At 23.2% G+C, this 24,112-nt stretch overlaps 6 protein-coding genes across 10 annotated transcripts; 4 read left to right on the top strand and 2 right to left on the bottom strand.

Annotated features, from left to right (window-relative positions):
- Positions 1 to 285: 285 nt before the first annotated feature.
- Positions 286 to 3,232, top strand: LOC122859741 (serine protease 27-like). Its single transcript, XM_044163424.1, has 11 exons — positions 286 to 379; positions 462 to 615; positions 698 to 947; positions 1,016 to 1,153; positions 1,240 to 1,324; positions 1,401 to 1,453; positions 2,107 to 2,119; positions 2,238 to 2,391; positions 2,478 to 2,865; positions 2,953 to 3,037; positions 3,131 to 3,232. Exons 1-11 carry the CDS (start codon positions 331 to 333, stop codon positions 3,199 to 3,201), a joined length of 1,440 nt encoding a protein of 479 aa, XP_044019359.1. The 5' UTR covers positions 286 to 330; the 3' UTR covers positions 3,202 to 3,232.
- A 352-nt stretch (positions 3,233 to 3,584) lies between these two features.
- LOC122859740 (mite allergen Der f 3-like) lies at positions 3,585 to 6,103 on the top strand. The gene is made up of 10 exons (XM_044163423.1): positions 3,585 to 3,665; positions 3,734 to 3,887; positions 3,964 to 4,351; positions 4,431 to 4,517; positions 4,590 to 4,629; positions 5,131 to 5,284; positions 5,358 to 5,604; positions 5,667 to 5,801; positions 5,874 to 5,958; positions 6,019 to 6,103. Exons 1-10 carry the CDS (start codon positions 3,593 to 3,595, stop codon positions 6,075 to 6,077), a joined length of 1,422 nt encoding a protein of 473 aa, XP_044019358.1. The 5' UTR covers positions 3,585 to 3,592; the 3' UTR covers positions 6,078 to 6,103.
- Positions 6,104 to 6,783: 680 nt separating this feature from the next.
- Positions 6,784 to 8,394, top strand: LOC122859196 (cyclin-Q). Of its 4 annotated transcripts, none has more exons than XM_044162616.1 (6): positions 6,784 to 6,895; positions 7,141 to 7,283; positions 7,349 to 7,446; positions 7,513 to 7,737; positions 7,921 to 8,151; positions 8,217 to 8,394. In XM_044162616.1, exons 2-6 carry the CDS (start codon positions 7,157 to 7,159, stop codon positions 8,313 to 8,315), a joined length of 780 nt encoding a protein of 259 aa, XP_044018551.1. In that variant the 5' UTR covers positions 6,784 to 6,895; positions 7,141 to 7,156; the 3' UTR covers positions 8,316 to 8,394. The 4 variants fall into 4 exon arrangements, with proteins under 4 accessions (XP_044018551.1, XP_044018550.1, XP_044018549.1 ...); XM_044162615.1 differs by having other exon boundaries at positions 6,785 to 6,895; positions 7,150 to 7,283; XM_044162614.1 differs by having other exon boundaries at positions 6,787 to 7,006; positions 7,150 to 7,283.
- Position 8,395: 1 nt separating this feature from the next.
- LOC122859202 lies at positions 8,396 to 10,062 on the bottom strand. The gene is made up of 3 exons (XM_044162625.1): positions 9,696 to 10,062; positions 9,320 to 9,611; positions 8,396 to 9,236 (listed from the first exon to the last, which is right to left on the bottom strand). The coding sequence occupies exons 1-3, from the start codon at positions 9,871 to 9,873 to the stop codon at positions 9,152 to 9,154; spliced, it is 555 nt and encodes a 184-aa protein (XP_044018560.1). The 5' UTR covers positions 9,874 to 10,062; the 3' UTR covers positions 8,396 to 9,151.
- Positions 10,063 to 10,147: 85 nt separating this feature from the next.
- LOC122859206 (NADH dehydrogenase [ubiquinone] 1 alpha subcomplex subunit 13) lies at positions 10,148 to 10,999 on the top strand. The gene is made up of 3 exons (XM_044162628.1): positions 10,148 to 10,368; positions 10,454 to 10,604; positions 10,669 to 10,999. Exons 1-3 carry the CDS (start codon positions 10,260 to 10,262, stop codon positions 10,874 to 10,876), a joined length of 468 nt encoding a protein of 155 aa, XP_044018563.1. The 5' UTR covers positions 10,148 to 10,259; the 3' UTR covers positions 10,877 to 10,999.
- On the bottom strand, positions 10,993 to 18,631 carry LOC122859144 (GATA zinc finger domain-containing protein 14-like). 2 transcript variants are annotated; one of them, XM_044162535.1, is made up of 8 exons: positions 18,571 to 18,631; positions 17,767 to 18,131; positions 15,418 to 15,524; positions 14,829 to 14,902; positions 14,560 to 14,685; positions 14,265 to 14,490; positions 11,753 to 14,197; positions 10,993 to 11,688 (listed from the first exon to the last, which is right to left on the bottom strand). In XM_044162535.1, the coding sequence occupies exons 2-8, from the start codon at positions 18,126 to 18,128 to the stop codon at positions 11,579 to 11,581; spliced, it is 3,450 nt and encodes a 1,149-aa protein (XP_044018470.1). In that variant the 5' UTR covers positions 18,129 to 18,131; positions 18,571 to 18,631; the 3' UTR covers positions 10,993 to 11,578. The 2 variants fall into 2 exon arrangements, with proteins under 2 accessions (XP_044018470.1, XP_044018471.1); XM_044162536.1 differs by lacking the exon at positions 18,571 to 18,631 and having other exon boundaries at positions 11,484 to 11,688; positions 15,418 to 15,520; positions 17,767 to 17,899.
- Between the last annotated feature and the right edge of the window lie 5,481 nt (positions 18,632 to 24,112).

The following is a 24,112-nucleotide window of genomic DNA, read 5'->3' as shown; positions in this document are numbered from 1 at the left end:
ATAAATATCTCAATATAAAATTATGTATTTTTTTTTATAAAAAACTATCAATTTTTGATGGTTTTATTTGCAATAATTAAATATAAATTAAATGTGCATGACAAAAGCTAATCATAACTGATTAAAAAATCACGTAATTTGTTATCTTTTTTTTTTTTTTTTTGTTCTTTTTCATAGACAAAAAAATAAATGTATTATATGTAAGTTTATCTTTTAATTATCAGCGAGATAAAAAAATATATCAAAAACAAAAATTTTTTTTTTTATTGATTTGATATAAAAGAGTGAAGACAAAGAATTATTTAACAGTTAAGACATAAGGTCAACGACATGAATTTATTTTTGATATTTTTTCTTGCTATTGTGATTCAAGCTAATGGTTTGTGAATTTAATTTAATCAAAGCATACATAATAATTAATAATAATATATATTTTTTTACTTTGAAAAAAAAAACACAAGGCCAAGATAATGCTCCAAGAATCGTTGGTGGAAGTGATGCACAAAAAGGACAATATCCATTTATAGTTTCGATCCAAAAATCATTATCACATTTTTGTGGTGGTAGTATAATTAATAGCAAATGGATTTTAACAGCAGCTCATTGTGTCAAAGGGTATTATTATCATAAAAATAAAATTTTAAATTAACAAATAACATAAATATGATTATTTTTATATTTTTTATTATTATTCTAGTCAATCACCATTTGATTTTAATATTGTCGCTGGTGTAACATCACTAAAAGAAGGTGGAAAAATTTATAAAAGTGATTTTTTACAATGGCATGAAAGTTTTTCAATGACATTTATTAAAAATGACATTGGTCTTATTCGTTTAACCACTGATATTGAGTACAATGAAAATGTTAAACCAATTGCACTACCAACTAATAATTTTTATCAGGTTGAATATTCTGTAACACTAATTGGATGGGGTACCACAAAGGTATAAAAAATATATTAAATTAAAATTACTATTTAAAAATAAAATAAAAATATATATTTTGTTTCAAGACATGGGGAAAAGTACCGGATAAACTTCAACATATACAACTTAAAACAGTTTCACAATTAAAGTGTAAACTTAAACACTTGTTTGCTAGAAAAACAACAATTTGCACTTTAACTAAACGTGGTGAAGGTGCTTGTCATGTAAGTAACTGTTAAAAAATTTATACCTTATAAAAACTTAATTTATTAATTTGTAATTTATTGGTGGTTTTAATTTAAATAAACAGGGTGATTCTGGTGGTCCATTGGTAGCAGATAATACTCTAATTGGTATTGTGTCTTATGGTCTACCATGTGCAAGAGGAATTCCAGGCAAGTATTTTTTATTATTTAAAACTTTTTTTATACTTATTAAAATACTAAATAATTAACAAAAAAATATTTACAGATGTTTTCACACGAGTTTGGAGTTACGTAGACTGGATCAATGAAACAATGGAAGTATTTACAAAATAAAAATAATAATTGAATTAAATAATAATGTAAAATGAAAAAAATATTAATTCAATAAAAAGATTGTTTAAACAACGACACTCACTTGTCAAATGAAAATTTTAAAAACTTGTTGTGATTATTATATAAAAATGTCTCTATCATAAATTATTTTTGCATGTCATCGAGAACAAAAAGAAAATAAAATCTGATAAGTTAATTCAGTTCAAAAAATGTAGATATATATTTCAATGACTTGAAAAAGAAATATGGCAGATGTGATTATGTGCAGATAAAATAAAAACTTACAATCAAATAAATGTCCCAAATGAAATATTATCATTTTAATCATTTATCATAATCTTAAACCACTTGATAGTTATCAGATAAAATAATTTAGACCACATCAATCAATCATTTTTCAAAAAAAGAAATTATCAAAAGAAAAATTATTAGCAAATGATATAGATTTCTTTTGTTTGATTGTGATTTTTCATATTTTTACAATTCAAAGATGCATTGATAATAATTTACAATTGATTGTCAGCTAATCTTGATCTTATAATTATGACGTCAAAGTGCATTATTGTTGTAATCATCATACAGATAAATTTTCATATAAAAGATGTGAATTAATTTTAAATTGTCATACAGTTGTCTAGCGTCAATTAAAATGCAAGCAATTATTATTACATTTTGCATTCTTGCATTGTCAAGTATATCAGGTAAAAATTTAATTTAATATTTTCTTTGATTTTGTAAAAATAAAATTTATTATTTAAATTAATTTAAGCTCGAGAAATTCCAAGAGTTGTTGGAGGAAATGTTGCATCCGAAGGTTCCCATCCCTATCAAGTGTCATTGAGATCAAAAAGTGGATCTCATTTTTGTGGTGGTGTTATTATTGATAAACGTTGGATTTTAACAGCTGCTCATTGTATTGTTGGGTAATTAAAAATTCTATTCAGCCAGTATAATTATTGTCACATTGGCAATTTATTTAATTAAATATATTTTGATATGAAAATTACAGTGATAAACCATCATCAGTATTTGTCGTGACTGGAACAAATAGTCTATCACAAGGTGGTACAAAATACGAGACAGATTTATTGATAGCTCACAAAAATTACAACAGTGCTGCATTTTCAAATGACATTGGTTTAATTCGTGTTAAAATTGATATTGAATTTAGCAAAACAGTTAGTTCAATAAGTTTACCAACAAGTGATTTTGATAAAGAAAATTATCCATGTAAATTGTCAGGATGGGGATCAACAAGTTTGGGAAGTTCATTACCTGATAAACTTCAAGAACTTGATTTACTTGTTATTGCACAAAATGAATGTAAAACTGTTCACAATATGCTGACAACTGATCACATTTGTACTCTTACTAAAACTGGTGAAGGTGCTTGCCATGTGAGTACAAAAATATATATTATACTTTGACTTGTTTGGTTAATATTAAAAAAAATTAAAATGTTTTTTTTAAAATATTTTTTGCAGGGTGATTCAGGTGGTCCACTGACATCTGATGGAACATTGATTGGTCTGGTTTCATTTGGAAGACCATGTGCTCGTGGTTATCCAGGTTTGTTAAATTTTTAAATTAATATTTTATAAAAAAAAAGGAAACAAACCATTTTTTAAGAGATTTTTTAAAATTAATTTATGCATTTTTCAGATGTTTTTACTCGTGTATGGACATTCATCGACTGGATCCAAACAAACATTCAGCAAAATAGTGTTTATTGATACTAGAAAAATTTTAGTACCAATTAATCATCAAAAAACGTCAAATGTACCTTATTACCAAGCATAAAAAACATGAAATTGTAATTGTATTTTTAATTTTAATAAAATAAATAAATTTTAATTATTTGTCTTTATATAATTGTTATGTTTTTTTTTTAATCTAAAAAGCCCAACTACCAATTTTCATATCAATCATTTGAACTATTTTTTAAAATATTTAAAAAACAACAATTAATGATAATTTTTATAATTAAAAATTAATAAAACAAATAATTATTATCATAAAAAAATTATTAAGATAATTCTCTCGAGAGATAACAATCGTACTGACTCAAATCACAAAAAAAATGTGATTATTGTTCAGTATAAAAGCCAAGATTTTACTTTCAAAATGTTCATAATAATTTTAAATATGAAGATTATTGGAATAATTGTACTTTTTGGTGTTGCATTATTATCAAATGGTAAATATTATTTAAAAATATAAAATACAATATTTTGTAAACTAAATTATTTAATTTTTATTAAAAAGCACGAGAAGTTTCAAAAATTGTTGGTGGAAATGATGCTCCAATTGGTTCACGACCTTTTCAAGTATCTTTAAGATCAAATTTAAACAAGCATTTTTGTGGTGGTGTAATTATCAGCAAAAAATGGGTCCTAACAGCAGCTCATTGTATTATTGGGTAAATAATAAAAATAAATAAATAACCATCAATAAAATAATCATGAATTTACTATTAATAATAAATTTTTTTTTAGTAAATCAGAATCATCAGTAAGTGTAGTTGCTGGAACAAATAGTTTATCTTCAGGTGGACAAAAATATGAAACTGATTTGTTGATTGCTCATGAAAAATACAATAGTGCAGTGTTTGCATATGACATTGGTTTAATTCGTACAGCAAAAATAATAAATTTTTCAACAACAGTTAACTTGATTAATTTACCAACAAGTGATTTTGATAAAGTTGATTATCCAGGTAAAGTAACTGGTTGGGGAACAACAAAATACGGTGGTAAAGCTCCAGATAAACTTCAGGAACTTGATTTACTAATTATTTCACCAAATAAATGTCAGTCTTATTTTGATATTGTCAGTAATCATCACATTTGTGGAATGTCTAAAGTTGGTCAAGGTGCTTGTCACGTAAGTTTAATTAATTTTTATTGATAAAAAAATGTAAATTTATCTAATTTTAATTTTTTCATGATGATAAAACATGCAGGGTGACTCAGGTAGTCCACTTACTTCTGATGAAGTTGTCGTTGGTCTAGCTTCATTTGTTCAACCATGTGCTTTGGGATACCCTGACGTAAGATTTAAATAATTTTTTCAATCTAATTTTATTGTCGACAATTAATTCTTTTCTATATTTTTCTAAAAGGTTTACACCAGAGTTTGGACTTTCATGGATTGGATCATGAGTAACATTCAGGAGAATCAAATTGTTTAAGCTCTAAGCTAATTTTTTTTGTTGAATTTTTATCATTAAAATAGAGACACCAAGATTTATCAAGATATTTTTTATAATCTCAATGAATTTATTACCAATAAAATTAATAAAATATTTTGATTAATATCTTTCATCATTTTTATCAGATCCACTTTATTTTTTTTCGATTACTGATTTACTTGAGAACGATGATCATTGAACTCTAGACAAAATATCTACTCACGTAGTTAGCTAATCATTTTTATCAAACGACAAATAATTGATTAGAAAAATCAATTTATTTCAGGCCAAATAAAAACTAGCGTCTTGCCGAAAAAAAAATCAGTAGAACATTTTTATATCATGAAGCATTGCAGAGGATTTTTTTTACTGTTGAGTGTTGCAGTTATAACAAATGGTTACTTTAAATATTCATTAATAATTATAAATAACTTTTTTATTAAATTTATTATTTATTATTTTTGTTTGATAGCTTTACCAACTTCAAAAATTGTTGGTGGTCATGATGCACCAGATGGAAAATATACTTATCAAATATCACTTCAAGATTCACGCGGTAATCATCAATGTGGTGGTTCAATAATCAACAATAAATGGATTCTAACAGCTGCTCACTGTGTTCAAGGGTAATGAGAATAATAAAAAATTCCCCGATCAAAATTATGTAACAAAAATAATGTTGAATGTATATTTTTACAGAGCAATGCCAAGCAATCTTAGAATAATGGTTGGATCAAGTTCATTGATAAAACCAGGTAAAATATACAAAGTTGAAAATATAATAATAAATGATTATAACGAGTATGATAGAACAGGTGATCTTGCACTTGTCAAGACACTTGGTGACATTAAATTTGATGAATTCGTTCAGCCAATTAATATCACAAGTAAAAATTACAATGAAGCTGGTTATCCAGCTGTCCTGACTGGCTGGGGTCGACTCAATGTAAGAAAATAATTTCAAAAAAACCTAACTAATTATAAACTGATGGATATTATTATCAACAGGCTAATAAACCAAGACCAGATCAACTTCAAGAAATTCAACTACAACTTGATGATCAATATCATTGTCGTCAAGTTTGGTCAATAACTAATGCTGAAATTTGTACATTGACAAAAATGGGTGGAGGTGCATGCATGGTAAATTAATTTTCTAATAAATATAAAGAATTTTTGTTGATTTTTATCATTACTTTATAAAATTATTTACAGGGTGATTCAGGTGGTCCACTTGTTGCTGATAATGTTCAAATTGGAATTGTCTCTTATGGTGAACCTTGTGCAAAGGGTAGACCAGGTAAACTAATAATATATTTTTTAGTAAATAAACAATAATTAATTGGTCATTTTATTGTAGATGTATTCACACGAATTTATTATTATCATGATTGGATCCAAGAACACAGTAAAGTGTAAAAATATCATTTTTTTTTTAATGTGTAATTTAAATAGAATTATATTCAATGGAATATAATGTTTATTATTGATAAAGTAAATGTATAAACTATTGTTTTATTTAGACTAAATAATAAATAATAATAATAATATTGTTGTTGTTTTTTTACTCACTCAATGATGAAAAAAAACACAAGCCAACTGGCAAAACCAGATCCTTCTCTCGAGAAAATGAATGAAATGTCTGAATTTTCTTATAAATATCACTTTTAAAAAGTTTATTAATAATTATTCAACAAACACAATGTAAACACAACATAAGTTAACTAATAATTAATAAGAATAAAAAACAAAAAAATCAACAAATTACTCCGTTAAAAATTTTTTTAAAACAATGAATTAAATATGAAAAAAAATTATTAATTATAAATTTTGATTTAAACAATTGATTCACCATGAAAAGCACTACATTTTTAATATAAATTTGTAATTAAAACTTTAATTATTTAATATGAAATAATAGTTAAAACTGGAGCAGAAATTTTTTAACTCTCTTTTCAGTATTCGCGAGCAACTGTTTTTTTTTTTTTGTTTTTTTTTTTTCTCTCATGAACACAAAATGGCGGTCGAACCTTGGCAGCGGGAAAATTTAAAATTTGTTAATTAATTTTTTCACCGCTAAGAGCGTGATACTATTCTCTCTTTCTCTCTCTCTCTATGTCTCTCTCTATTTATCTATTTATTGTAAACAAATAATACTGAAAAAAAAAGGGGAAGATCAAATAATTCATTAATTAAATAAAATCAATTTATTGACTGTCAACAAAAATTGCACTCAGGTGTGTAATTAAAAATATATATTTAATAAAAAAAAAAATTTTAATATTAATGTGTCCAATATAAAATATGAATATATTAGAACCAATAAATAATACAACTGAAATATTGAGGTAATTTTGGCATAATAACCTCAAAATATCAAACATTATATGTTTATAAATAAAAACAAATAAAAATAATAGTATTTATTGATGTTAATATTTTTTTTCTAAAAGCTTAATTGTTGATAATACTAATTAATTAGTTATTACAGCTCCAAAATGAAGGATGTTATTGACGTAATGGCAATGCAACGTGAAATGAGAAGTACTTTACAAAAAAGTATTACAATTGATTATAAAAATTTCAATGATGATTTTACTGTTGCAAGATTTATTTTTGAGTGTGGTAAGAAAATTATTAGCTCAAAGTTTATGATTATACTTAATTAATATATATTTTTTTTAATCAAGGTATTAAATTGGAAGCTAATCCATTGACAATTTCAACAGCAGCAACACTTTATCATCGTTTTATTCGTGAAATAAATCCACAAAATTATGATTTATACGTAAGTGCATTTATTATTAATAAATAAATATAATTTGAATGATTAAATTTGATATTTTCATTACAGTTAATAGCATCGACATGTTTATACCTTGCTGGTAAAATTAAAGATGATAATAAATTAATTAAAATACGTGATATAATGAATGTATCATCAAATACACTTCATCGTGGTTCACAACCAATGGAACTTGGTGATCAATATTGGAGTGTACGTGATGCAATTATACAAGCTGAATTGTTAATAATAAGAACATTAAAATTTGAAGTTACACCTGATCATCCACACAGAGTAAATATCATATTTAATATTTATTCAATTAATAATGATGATAGTTTTTGATAAATTAAAAAGATTAATTTACAATTTATAAATACTAACTCAAATAATATTTGATAGTTATATTTTTAATTTATCATAAAATCATCAATGTATTGTCATGATGTGAGTAATTTAATTATCTTATTATTTTAGTATATGGTACATTATTTGAGATCATTACAAGCATGGTTTGGTGATGATGAATGGTCAAAATATCCAGTTGCTAAAACAAGCATGGCATTGTTACAAGACTTTCATCATTCATCAGCAGTACTTGATTATCCACCAAATATTATTGCAATTGCTTGTATTAATTTAACTCTACAAATTTATGGTGTTGTTGTACCATTAATGGACGAGTGTGATCAATTTCCATGGTTCAATGTAAGTTGTTGTTATTATTTCTATTAATTCATAAATAAATACCTAATAAATATTTATTATTTTAGGTACTTTGTAAAGATTTAACACGTGAAAAATTATGGGAAGTTATGGAAAAAATTATGTCGTCGTATGATCAAGAGCCAGAAACACGTGACAGCTGTTGAAAAATATAAAAAATTGAATTTAAAAATAAAAATATAACACTACAATTCTCATGAAATAAATTAAAAATCAAATAAAATAGTTTAAAATTTGTAAGCTTCATTACAACCTTGAATTTATATACAATAAACTACTCACTTTTTTAAATTAAAAATTTGTATATTTTGCTTTGATAAAACACTCATACTAGCATGTAAAAAAAACGTCAAACAATTATCGCTGAATCATGCTGAAGGCCAGTGTTTTATTGCCACAAAAATTTCCATTGGCACAAATGCAATTAAAATGGTAAAATAATCACCTTGTTAAACCAGAAAATTCAATTGCATATTAAAAAAACATACAAAAATCATTATAGTTTATGATTAAATTTATTTATTAACAAATAAATATTACACTTATTTTTTTCCAGCTGAATTTATCAGACATTTTCTTTAATTTTTAATTATACATTTTCATAACGAAATGTATGAAATAAATATTAATTAGAAAAATACATATTTTTAAGTAGAAAGAATACAATAATATATGAAAATTAATTAATTAAATGATAAATGATTATTTTGAGCAACATAAATTATAATATATCTATTATTTTGATTGAAACAAACAAAAAAATAATAATACTTGATGAATAAATTCATGTACTGTAAGGTGGAAGATGAATACTGTTTCTATAAAATTATTTAATTTTTATAGAGAAAATAAATTTTGTTATTGTTTATATTTAATGATTGATAAATACCTAAATGTAATGAAGTAATTAAATTAATTATAAATATTCGTATAAACTGTTCATCTTCACTGGTTAATTTTTTCTTTTTTTCTTTTTGAATTTTTAAAGACACATGTATATAAAAATGAGTACTCCATTGATGACACCAACTAAATAATTCATTTGTATTTTTGAATTATCATTAAGCCTTCAAATAAAATAATAAAAATATATTTATTATTAAAATGAAAAATATATATACAAACATAAATGATAGATAAAATGACTTACGTATTTTTATTTTTTGATGGACTGAATGGTGATGGTGGATTAACACCTGGTACACAACTGTCTTTGTAAACAATAAACCATGTAAATCCCATAACTGATAAACCACTTAGACCAGCTTTTATCAACCATCCAATATTATCAGTTAATTCAACAACATTATTGTACAATACATCATGATATAAATGTGTTTTATTTAATTTATTTATTAAATTATTATCATCAAATACAGCCATTGAAATATTTGTCAATTTTTCATAATTAATAACTGTTATTGTTTTTGGTAATCCAGTACCTAAAAAAAATAATTTAAATTATTTAAAACAATTCAATCAAGGATAAATAAATATTGTTTATTTATTTGAAAATTTATATTTACCATAAAGCAGAGAAACCTTGACAACAACAATTGACAATGACAACAAAAAAAGAGACAAACTAAATGTCCATTCATTTATTTGTATTTTATTAAATAAATTATTTAATTTAAATGGTTTATTAATATTTTTATTATAAATATTATTTTTATAATATGACGTATTTTTAGTACCACTCATTTTAAACTCAAAATAAATTAATAAATATTAAAAAAAGAAAAAAAAATACACAAATTTAGTGGTGTGTTTACACTTTTTGTAATGTAATTCAACCTCAATGTTGAAATTCTGAAGTAATAATACAAAAATAGAAGAACATAAACAATGTTTTATTTGTTTATTATAAAAAATTTAATAGCCAATGACAATAAATGTCAACAAAATTAACCAATCATATGAAATTGACATCAAATCATAGGGACATTTAGTAATTCAGTTTTTCTAGTGACATCTAGAAAATTATTTTTATTTTTTTTTGTTGATTTTGTCTGATTTTGTCATGTAATAATTTTGGAGTATTATTGTCAATTGTCATATTGTTGATAATAAAAAAGGGTCATTGAAAAATGGCAACAATTGGTGCACGATTTAAATCAGGCCCCCAGGATATGCCACCTCCTGGAGGCTACGATCCAATTCAAACATCTCGTGTTCATCTTCGTCGAGTTGTAACACGTAATAAATTAATTTACAAAAAGATAAAAAAAAATGTCAGTAATTGTTACGTGAATCTAATTAATTTATTGTTTTTGTTTTTTAGCAACTATTGCAAGTGCATTGACAATTGCAAGTGCTGTTATTGGTGGTATTGCATTTTATTATTCAACTCGTGATTTTAGAAGATCACAAATTGAAATGCAAAGTGCTCGTCATGTATTGCTACCATTGTTAATTGCTGAACGTGACAGAGAGTAAGTTTTAATTAGTTAATTTAACAACAATTATATTTATTAATTATAAATTATTTATTTACAGATTCTTGAAAAATCTTAGACGTAATTATAATGAAGAAAAAGAATTGATGAAAGATTATCCAGGTTGGGTTGTTGGAACTTATTTTGGTGAACCAGTTTATCATGGTGAACCTGAAGAAAAATTAATTGAACCATGCTATAAGGAGTACACTGTTCATGCATCATTTGAAGATACACAAGAACTTTATTTCCGTTCAGTTTTAACGTAGATTGTTAAATAAATATCAACGAGAAATATAAGTCTCTGTACTAAACAAAAAAAATGATAGTTTTTCAGTAATAATTATCACATCATTATAAATATTGAATAAATCAAGTTGAATAATATTAAACTTGTTTTTTTTAATTATATATTTTATAACAATTCTTTTTTTCTTTTTATACAATCTTTAATTTTTATCATTGGCAATTTTTTCTTTTTTATTTTACAGCCAATTTTCTATAAAAAAAATAATTTTGTTTATTTTTTTTTATTAAAAATCAACAATAATTATGATTAACGTTTTTTTTTTTTATTAATTGTATTATGTCAAATGTGGAATGTAGTGTGAAAAAATAATTTTTATTTAATTTTAATATTTGAATTAATGGCAAGAAGTATTTTTTTTAAATTTCAATTGACATTTTTATCTTCCACATGTTTGACAATTAAAAATTATTATTAATATTTGTACCAATAAGAAAATTATTTCACAAATTGATTCTTAAATTATTATTATTTTAAAATATTTTTTAACAACTAATATATATTTTTATAAACATAACAAATAGTAAGAAGAAAAAAAAAAAGAAAATATGCACAATTAATTTGTGCAGTTTTAATATAAAAATTTAATAATTTTTTTTTCTCGTTTAAATTGAAGGCAAGTTTTTATATATCATAATATGATTAGTAATTATTTTATGGGGTTTTAACGTTTTTCAGGTTGATTAACAGCAGCTAATGCCTCTTCAGGTAATCTAGCTGGATCTGATAATATTTCAGTTGCTGTACAAAGATATCTCAAAGAATTTAAAACAGCTGAAATAAAAAAACAAAATATATTAATTTGAATTTGATAAATGTTTAATAAATATTAATTTACCTGGTCTAAGATCAACAAGTGAACAATGTTGTTCAACCCAAAGTATTGTACTTCTACAAAGATCTTCAACACTTGCTGTTGATACAGATGCATTAAATGATATCATCAATGGTTCAAGTAATATACTAAATATCCAAAATTTCCAATTTTCACGTGTACGTTTTTTAACATAATCATCAAACATTTCTTTCATTTTATTTGTACGTTGACGTAATACTGGTGCACCAGTTGCTGGTAGTAATGATTGACAATTTGTTATTGATAAATTAAGATTATCAATTTGTTGTTTAAGATTATCCATTTCTTCTTTTATTTGATTTCTTTCATTTCTTAATTGTCTAATATAATCAGCACCTTTTTGTAACATTGCTGCTTTACTTAATTTTGCATTTGGATTTTGATTTAATTGCGGTATTAAATTATGTAACATATCAAAACCATTTTTAATATTATATCTACGTTTTTGTTCAGCATGTATATGACCAACACGTCTTTGTTCTTTATATTGTCCACGTTCATTATTATCATTTTTAATAAATAAATTTGAATTTGGTGATAATGGATTATCAATATTCATTGGACTATTTAATGGACTTGTATTTAAACCTTGTGGACTATGTACATTTGTTGATCCTGTTGTTGTTGTTGCTGTTGTTGTATCATTTGATACATTTTTATTATTATTTTGTCCTTGATAATTTTTTTTTATTGTCATTGATGATTTTTCACTTGTATCAATTGTTTTATTTACACTATTTTTATTACTGCTACTACTTCTACTGCTACTTCTGCTACTACTGCTACTACTACTACTACTACAGTGATCATTATTGTTATTATTATTATTAATACTATTACAATTATTATTATTATTATTACCACTATCACTATGATTAGTAATACTAGAATTATTATTATTACTTGTACTATTACCACAACTGCTACTACTACTGCTACTGCTGCTACTACTATTACTACTATTACTACTAGTACTGCTACTACTATTACTACTGACTCTTGCAAGATTTGTTGAATTATTAATTTGTTGTTGTATGACAATTGGATTTGTTAATTGTATATTTTTATTTATTGATGGTAGTATTGGTTGTATTTTTTTTAATCCACTACTTGTTATTATATTTGTATTATTTTGTTGTTGTGTTAACATTAATTTATCTGGACCATTACTTACAGTATATAAACCAGATGTATTATTTGTTAATAATTGTGCTAATAAAACATTATTATTTATATTTAATGATGGATCACTTATTGCTGATACAAGTGGTGGTGGATGATTACGTGTTTGATTTAATGCTGAACTTGAACGTGATCTACTTCTTGCTTTCATTTGATATTTTGGTACAGCAAATATTTCTTCTTTATCTTGATTATTATTATTTGTTGTTATTGTTGATGGTGTTAGTGTTGTTGGTAGTATTGATGGAGTTGTTGTTATTGTACGTTGTTGTAATTTTTGATGATTTAATGCTGGTTTATTATTATGTAATATTACATTATTTTGATTTGTTGATGATGATGATGTTGTTGAAGCTGGAGCTGCTGCTGCAATTAGTGCTGTTGATTGATTTGTAATATTTGATGATGTTTGTTGATTTGCTGAATTTTTTCCATGATATTTAAATTGTCCAGTTGTATATGATGAATTTTGTGGTAATTTATAATTTTGTTGTGTTGTTAAAATTTTAAATGGATTTGTTAATTCAATTATTTGTTGTTGATTTGTTGTATTTGGCTGTGTTGATGATGAATAATTTTGTGATTGAGATATATTATTATGAATATGTGATTCAATTTGTCTTGATGAATTTTGTGATGGTGATGATAGTACTTGTTGTATATCAAGATTATTGTAATTATTTGTTGATTGTAAACGTTGATTTTCTTGTTGAATTTGTTGATTTTGTAAAATTTGTTGAGGTGATTGATAAGCAACAACTTGATGTGATATATTATTTACAAAATTCGGATGTTGTTGTTGCTGCTGCTGTGAATGTTGTATAACACGATTACCTCCTTTTATTAATGATCTTCCAGCTCTTGTCAATTTATCACGATTATCCAGATAATTATCATTATTATTTGTTGTTGTATTTCTATAAATAATATTTGGTGATGGTGTATTATATTGTATATTTTGTAAATCATTTGAATTATCTTGGCGTTGCTGATGATGCTGTTGTTGTTGATTTGTTACTGATGATAAATGATTAACTTGATGATTCATTGTTCCAACTAAATATAAATCTGAATAATTTGTATTTAATGAACCAGTACGAAATATATCCTCTTCTTCAGGCACTGGTGGTAATTTTGAATTTAAAAATTCTTGTAATGGCTCAAGTGTATCCATAAAATCATCAAGATTTGGTTGTAATGGACCTAAACTTGGTTGTATAAAATCAGCTAAACTAGCACCTCTTGCTGAAAAAATTCAAGAATAAAAATTATTATTATTTTCATATAAGTATATTTATATTTTTAAACATACCAATTTCACGAGGATCTGGAAAATAAAGTGGTTGATTTGAACTTATTGTTGAAAATAATGTATCAGTCATAAGTTCCATATAATCTTCATCAACCATCATATTGTGAACACTGTCTGAACCCTGTAATCCACTTGAATTTCCATTTACATTCATTAATCCTGAGCCAAAACCCATTGATGATCCCATCATACCAGTGTCCCAATCCAACATGTCCATTGATTCCAGCTTATAATTAAATATAAATATTATTTTTTTATTATTTTAGGTATTAATATATGTTTATTTTATTTTTACCATATCTGTGCCGTCTTTGTTGGTCCAGCCAAGTATACGATTTCGATAAAACATACGCCATTTTTTGTACTCAGCAGTTACAGCAGCAAGTTTTCGCTTCCAATATTTACCCTCTAATACAACTGCCTATTAAAAATTAACAATAAAATTTTTAATTATATATTTAAATATTATTTATATTGAAACCTTCAATGATTTTAAATTAAAAGAAAAACAATCATGTATTTTTCTAGTGGCTTCTTTTAATTAAATTCAAATTAATTTCTTACTTCGGGTTTGTTGTGAGTATCAACGTCAAGGGGTGATGCAAATTGACACACAAGAGTATTTTGTTTCAGGATAACTAAATAAACAAAAACAAAATTACATTATTAATATTAAAAATTTTAATTATAGATTTTTTTTTTTTTTTACTGTTTACCATTGTATAAAAAAATATCAATATTTTATTATTTTTATGTGATTTAAAATTTTTCAAAAACAATATATTTTGTTGATACATTTTAAGGAAAGAAAAAGAAACTTAAAATAATTAAAATTTATTTATTTTGATCAATTGATTTATTTTCTTGGTTTTATTGTGTGAAATTTCAAAGAGTACTGAGCAATTTTCAAACAAATTTGATGATAAATATATGATATATTTTTTAATAAAAGTAGGGAGATTATTTCAAAAAAAAAATACACACGTTAATTACACGTGTATTCTTTTAATATTTACTAATTAATAAATTGCTATCATTTGTATTTTAAAAAAATCTCGTGTCGCTTTGGTTTATCACGAGAAATTTATTTATCTTTCTATGTTTATTTTTCATAATCATATTAACAAATAAAAAATATAATTTTTAAGCTTACACTGCATATGCCAACATCTCCAAATGACATTATTCAATCTTATTTTGTCCTTCCATCTTAATCTAATTCCCTTAAAACGATTCCACTTTGGTGATGTTAACTTCTGTCTGAAACAATTTTTTTTTTTTTATTATAAAAATGTTCTATTTATTCTTATCAATTAAATATTTTATAAATACATTTAAAAATAAATAAAATATTATATCAAAGATAATAAATTAAATTATGATAAAGATTATTTTTATAAATCTTGCAATGATGATTGCAATTTTTTTTTCTTTTCGACTCTTGTAATTTTCCATGATTCTTTGACGAATGATTATAAAATTTAATGTTTGTATTTGTAATCAGTCTTGGTCAATGATGACAATTTTATGCTTTTTTTTTGTATTTATATATAAATAAATAAATATTCCATTTATTTTTTTTTTCTAAAATGCTGATTTTAAATAATACTATCAATGTTTTAATATTGTATAAACATTTCCTCATCCAGCTTGATATTCTTCATAAATTCATGTAATATATTTACAATTCTTATCATTTAATTCACCTTGGCATTAGACATTATAAAAAATATATACATACAAATCATGTTTTCAGGAAATGAAAAGAAAAAAAAGAAAATAATCCAAGTGAATTACGTTAACGATAAATACAAGTAAACAATTATTTCTATTGAATTACGTAAATATACTTGACGTCGTATACATTTTCTAATCGATCAAGACAAGCCTGGATGACGAGCCTCCAACTCATGCAATAAAATTTATCATTATTATTATTTAAAGACTATAAAATTTTGTTTTTTAAAAATGTTAAATCATACGATTGTTGTTGTTTTTTTTTATCCTCAATTTTTGAATAATAAAAATTTTAAAAATTAATAAATTAATATTTTTAATCAATAATATTTAAAGGTCATTAAAAATTATTTTATTTTATTTTTTTATATTAAAATAAAAATAATAAATAATAATTAATATTTGAAGGTTTTTTATTTTTTAAATTATTTATTATAATAATAGGAATTAAATTTAAAAAATTTTGAAATTTTTTTTTTAGTTATTTGGATTAGTTTGCTTCTTATCAGATAACGGGTTTTATTTGTCGTAATAAATATGTTGTGAAATAGATGTATCATTGTTAGAATAAAAAATAATAAAAAACTATTTTTTTTTTTGTTCTTAATTAATTTTCTATATTTAAAATTTTTTTTATATAAATAAATTATTATTAATAAATGTTTTAAATAAATATTTATTTTTTTATATTATCAATTTTTTTTTTTATTTATATTTTCTTGCTATTAATAACTTTTGGTCGAATGATTAAAGTATATCTTTGATAAGAATAAATATAGTGTTTAAATTATTACAAATAAGGAAAAAAAAATAAAGAAAAAATTTACAATAAAATTTTTCATGAATATAGACAATAGCCAAAAGTTACATAAAATTAAAAAAAAAAAAAAAAGACAATTTCAAGACACGTGCAATTTTTTTTTTGCTCTATTATAAAAAAAAAAATAAAAAAAATAAATAACGTAAATATTCTGTAACCGTATAAGTATATGCATTTTATTATAATTTTTTTTTTTTTTTTTTCTTTTATCTATCAAACGTGTAATTAATAAATTCTATAATCCAGTTTTATTTTATTTAAAAAAAAAAAAAATAATGTAGAAAATAATAAAACGAGAAAAGCGATAATATCGATTCAAGTGTTGCAAAATAAATTTTAATTTAAAATCATTCAACCTTCAAAGTGTGTATGATATTTAAATATTTTAAAATTTATTTAAAACTTGATTATTAAACTCGTTATATGTTTGTATTGAATTTTATTTCAAACAAATACATAAAGTCAATTTTTTTTAAAATTCAAGATAAATTTAATAAACGATAAAGTTTTAAATTTTTAAATACTTCATGAAGCACAAAAAAATATATTTACTTTATTATCAGATAAAAGTTTTTTAAAATATTTAAAAAAAATTTATTAATTTGTTAAATTTATAACTAGACTAATAAACATGTCGTTGATTTAAGTTTGAATAAATAATTTGAAATATTTGAATAACAAAAGAAAAATAAATAATTAACACAAAAAAATAAATAAAATTTGATTATATAATTTCTAGACGAACACGTTGTTGATTAGGTAAATTTTTAAACACAAGACTATATCAACTTAATGCCATTAAAATTGGAGCAAAGTTCAGTCTTCTCCAATGATATCATATCATGTATAATTTTTTTTTTCTTTTTTCATTTTGACATTGATTATAATTAATGAGAATTTTTGTAAAATAATTTCTCATTGTTTAATTATTAATAATTATCTCACCTGTATGCAAGTGACATGCATTGAAATAATTTATTTAATGATGTTTCAATGCTCAATTGTTGAGCACTTTTTTCATTTGATGAAGCAACAAATCTATCAAGTGAAAAACCAACAGGTGCTATTATAGCAAGTCTTGCTGCTTCCTCTTCTGGTACGGGTACAGCTAATTCATCTTCGTCATCTTGTGCCTCAGCTTCAAAATCAGATATCATAAAATGACCAGAATGTATTGTTTCACGTGAATCTTTTGTACTATCATTTTTAATTAAATGATTATGAAAATTTTTATGACCAATTGATGATGATGATGGCTCTTGACAAGTCATCATTCCTGTTTTTCTATACATCAATTCAGCCTGCATTATCTGTAACAACAATAAAAATTATTATTAATATATTATCATCAATAATTAATTTAACATGATCATTATATATTTTTTATGCTCAATTAATTTTTCAATCATGTGTCATTGACCACTGACAATTATTCTCAATCTTGAGTGTGGAAATTTTTATTCTTTATAAATTATTTTCATGGAAAATTTATATATTTTTTTTAAATATAAAATATCAATCTTACCTTTATTTAATATTTATGCTGAATAAATATGTTTTTGTGTAGTAAAAAAACAACAAAAACAATAATTTTCTTTTTTAAAAAATAAATTATTTATAAATTTATAAATATTCTTTTTAAATTTTGATTAATTATCAAAATACAAAACAGATTGTTGTATTTTTTAATATTAATAATAATATATAATAAAAAATAAACAGCATTATTATTATTTAATTTTTCATTACCGATAAATTCCGTCACTTTACGAGGTTGCCAACAGGTCAACACAAGAAACACACACAAACACTGCACCCGTATTCACAGGGCAAATTTTATACAATTTAGGGCTTTTTTTTGCCACTGATGGCGCTTATAAAATTTTTTTTATATAGATTTTACATATAAAAGCTCTACAAGCGCCACCGGTGGATGAAAAAAGCCCTAAATTGTAATGCCCTGTGAATACGGGTGCAGAGAGAGCTAAAATGAGAGTAAAAACGGAGCACGAAATAAAAAAAAAATACAAGATGATAAAAAAAAAAAAAATCACATATGTCGTATCACACTCACATAAATGGCGGTTGAAAAAAAAAAAAAAAAATATAATAATAAAAGTGAAAATAAATAAATAATATTTTTTTAAAAAATAATAATAAAAAATTTTACAAAATAATAATAATATTGTTGTTGTTGTTATTATGTTTTTTTTTAAGTTGAATAATATGTGGATAAAATAATTAGACACAGACGTATCTGGTCCATCAAGTCTGATGATAATTTTTAACACAAATTTTCATCCTTGCTAAAAACGTCATTAACTTTTTGATAATTAATTTTTTAAAGTTTTTTAAGAACGACACAATGAGAGACACACACAATGATTTGTGCACACACGAGAAAGAGTTACGTTTCGTATCTTTAATTTTTATTTTTTTAATTTATTTTTATTTTATTTTTCATGTGGTAGTGTGTAAATGTGTAAACATATTTTCACACACAAATGCATTATTCAAGAGTAGGGATGATTTTAAATCGTTTTTATAAATTATTATTCGATTATTATCGATATTTTTATGATAAAAAATTATTTGAATATTTAAAAATATTTTTTATTCAATTTTAATCATGTTAGATTGTTTATGATATTTTTTTTTAATGAATTTCATTTCATTTATATGATAAAAAATATTAAAAACAATTCAATTGTTAAATCGATCTATTGTTTTTGTGTTTTTTCGAGTAATCGATTGTTCAAGAGTTTATTAAAATTTACACCACTAGATGGCAGATAAATGGCGATTTAAAATTTGAATTTGAATTTTGTTTTCTTTGTAGAAATATCGTGTGTTATATAAAAAAAAATATTAAATAGAATTTTATTTTTTAATAACAAGGTCAAAATTATTAAAATTTTTATCGAAATAAATAGAAAAAAAAATACAAATGACTTGTTTGATAATTGTTTTAAAATTGTAACAAAGAAAAATAGAAAAAAGTTGAAATAATATGAAGGATAAAAAAATTATACGATATCGTTAATTACTTGATATTACGTGGCCTACTGAATTTGTTTACTGTTATAAATAGTTTATAACGTATTGCAAATATTTCAATTCTAAATAACATTGAAAAAGAATTTTTAAAAAAAAAAAAAAAACTATATTGTCCGACAATGCAGCTGTTTATTTTAGGTGTCGTCATTTTCTGCAATATATATTTTACAATTGCGGTAATTAAATTATTATTAATAATTACATATTTATTATTTATATTTAATAATTTATTTTAATTTTATAAATTTATCTGTTTTAGTATGATACAATGCCAGTTAAGGCAAGAAGATATTATGGCACAAAAACTCATGATAATGAATATTTTAAAATTAAATGGTACAACAATTGGCATATGGATAAAATAACATTGCTAAAATCAATTGATCGTGATTCAAATATCAGGGTAAATATTGTATTTTCATTAAACTATTTTATTATCAATTTATTTTCCGGTTTGAAATATTTTTTTGAATTTTTTTTCCTTTTGAAAAATTAATTTGTTTCATAAAAATATTTCTCTAAATTTTTTTATACATTCAAAAATAAAAAAAAAACACAAATTTCTTTTACTAATTATGTCTCTTTTTTTATGACTATTATTATTAATGTTTTAACAGGTTAATTACACAATCAAAGAATTATCTGGCAAAGTCAGGGCATATTCAGATGTTAATTTTTGTGATCATGATATTGATCATCCTGATGGAAGTATTGTTCAATTAGTACAAAAAGCTCTTTATCTTCCTCATAAATGTCCTCTTGAACCGGTAATTATTTAAAATTATATATTTATTATTAAAATTATAATAACTAAGATTGAAAAAATAAAATTATTATATTTTAATTCAAGGCACAATTTGAAATTGAAGAAAAAAGTGTAGACATGGATATTGCATTTAATTATGATGATGTTGATTGTAGCGGTGCTGAAATTGACATAAAATTATTGACAAATGAACAAACACTACTTGAAGGTACATGGGGCATTATAATTTTGGATAAACAATGTCATCATTGGTTTTCAGTTGCAGACGAACTATAAATTTTAATATTTAAAAATAAATGTATACATAAATATATTCAATCTAATTGTTTTTGATTTTAATTGGAAAAAAAAAAATATAATTATGTGTATGAAATAAATATACAATCGAATAATAAAAAAAAATTATTGTTTAATAAAAATAAATATCAACAATCAAATTAATCATGCTTTGTTTTTTTATTATTAATTATTAAATTTAAAAAATATTATATTGCATTATTAATTTATTATTATTTTTTCTATTTAAATTTCAATAAGTATTTTGTTTCAAATAAAATTATTAGTATTAGTATTTTGTTGAAAATAAAATTTTACTTAATGTAAAGTTCAATTAATCAATAAATGTATTATAACTTATGGAATTTATTTTTTGCCTTGAGTTTTGATTGTTAATATCTGGTAAAAAGTAGAAATATTAAAGTAAATAAAAATTCTATTTTAATTTTTCTAGCCATGAAAAATAAACAATAATTATATAGTTTTTTAAAAGTATTTTGTTTTTGTTCATCATAAAATAATAATAATTGGAAAAAAAAAAATGTTATTTTGTGTAAAATTGTTCAATTTTTATACAAAGATAAAAAATTTAAGCGTTTTGTTTTTTAAAAAAAACTTTCAAGGTAAATAAATTATTATTCCGATATCAAGTTATAATTGGTGATTTTTTTTATCATTATTGCGATAGTATTGCAAACAAAGAATATTTACTTGGTATATAAATATCAACAAAATATTCTATTGAAGGTGATAAATAAAAACAAAAAAAAATTCAATTTTACTTGTTGAAAAATAAAATTAAAAAAAAAAAACAGTTATGATTAAAATAATATTTGTTTTTTTGATGATATTGACCGTATATGAAAATAGTAAAGCCTTGGCTGATGGAATTGAAAAAGCTGATGATTTTATTCAATTTTTGGATGCCTACAAAAATAAAGTAAACATTTTTGCTAAAAAACTGACTCAAAAAACAAACTCAAAAGAAGCTCAGTTTAAAAAACTGCTTGGAAGATTAACGTCAAACAAAGTTGATATTATAGTAACGTTAACTTCTCTAAGAAGTGATTACAAGCTTAAAATGTCCAATTTCAAGGAGTATATAAAAAAAGTATCGCTAAACAGTCAAATGGAAATTATTCTAAAAAAAATGAGTAATGTCGTTAATGAACATTTCCTTAGTTTAGGATTAATCTTACTTCAAAAGAATATGGATGAAAAAAAAATAAAAATTAAATCTATAAAAAAAAGCACGGATGCTACCTATCGTAAAGAAAAAAAGGATAAAGAATTAAAAAATATTTATAAAATCATTATGAAATCAGAACTATTGGATGACATATTAGAATCAACAAAAAATGTGAGTACTTCAATAAATTATATTCTTTGGCTTTTTAAATTAATTTATATAATTTTAATAACTATTTACTCATAATTTTAATTATAGATTCATGAAAAAGAATTATGTGGCACTCAAGGATCACCACAAGAAATAATTTACAATTTTTATTTTATGTCTTTATCCCTTGAAATATTAGCTCTAACAACAATGATGAATGCCAATGCAATTTACAAAATAATAGATCCAGGTAATGTAAATTGACCAAAATAATAACTGATATTAGCGATATAACATGTTTAAGAAATTTTTTTTTAGACAATGGATTTGAAGAAGAATTGACGGATAGTATTGCTTTATCTAAAGACAGAATTAAAAAATATTCATCTAAGTTTTTATCAAAACTTGAAAAATTTCCAAAAAATTATCGTAATTGTGATCCATTTGATAAAGATAAACACATAAGAGGTAAAGTATATTTTTTATATATTAAATAAATGATAAAATTATGAAATTTTAATTTTTTCTTTCATAAAATTACAGATGTAACATATACAGAAATGTCTGGTCTTTATCAACGTGTTTTATTTTATTCATATAATATCTTAAAAGATACCGACTGTATAACTTGTGATAAGGCTAATTTTACAGAGGGTATTGATGCTAAAAAGTGTTATAGTGAACTTGAAAAGCCTCCGACACCATGGGAAAAAAATGGTGTACCAAAAGATCTTGAAAAATGTACAACACCACGTAATTGTGCTGGAACAGTTTCTAGATGTCGAGCATTGAAAAATCCAGAATTTTGTACATTGGTAAGTTGTTATTTTTCAAAACTAAATTACATAAATCTATATATACCTATATAATATATTTTTTGTATTATTTTATAGACAAATAGTCCAAGACGATATCAATGGCTAAGAGATTTGGACGCAGATATCGACGAAAATCAATTTGGTCAACGTGATTTTTGTGATGGATTGACACAAACTTTCAAAGAAGAGTTAAGGTATAAATTATATATAATAATTATTTCACATTCAAATAACTATTTTAAAACATAAATAATTTTAGACCGTCTGGTGCCTTGTGTCAATATTGTTTTTGTACGTGTGGTGATGAATCTCCAAATTCAACAGCTGTTAATACAGTTAGTTTAATGCCATCTTTAAGTGATGTTGCAAAAAATAGGTAATAATAATTAATATTTATTTTTTAAATATTTAAATTTTTTTATTAATCAAGCATATTTATCTGAAAAAAAAAGAGTTGTTGTTGGTGCAAGAATTATTGTACAAAATAATATACTTCATCCTCAAGTGCGTGAAGCAAAAATTGATAAAAATTATAAAATTGCAAAAGATGGACCAGATCGTTGGATTAAAATCGATAATATAGAAGATGCTGTTCAAGATTCACGATTGTATAGTAATATAAGTAGATTTAATGAATTCAAAGATTATATTGCTTGGAAAGAAAATTCAACTGGATTTAATTTTGATGAAATAACTCTTGATCATGGACGTGTTGTAACTGGTATGATTATATTTAATTTTTTTTAATTTTTGGCTGTAATTTAATAATTATCACGCATTTAAATATTTTGAAAGGTCTTAAATTTGGAATGAGTGAAATAAAAGAAGATGAAAATATTAATAGAATACAAATTGAAGTACAATCATCGGAATATAATCATGAAACTGGTCAATTGGTAAAAGATAGTGAAAAATGGCATCGTCCAAATAGTAAACATCCGTAAGTTTATTTAAAAAATAATAATATAATTTTATATATAATTTATATAATTGTTTTTTAATGTATATATATAGTAAATTTCTTAAAACTGGAAC

The sequence above is a fragment of the Aphidius gifuensis genome, linkage group LG6, assembly GCF_014905175.1.
Source record: "Aphidius gifuensis isolate YNYX2018 linkage group LG6, ASM1490517v1, whole genome shotgun sequence".
In the NCBI taxonomy this organism is placed as follows: Eukaryota; Metazoa; Arthropoda; class Insecta; order Hymenoptera; family Braconidae; genus Aphidius; species Aphidius gifuensis.
Note: the sequence above shows the minus strand (reverse complement) of the source record. Positions and strands in the feature narration are given on the sequence as shown.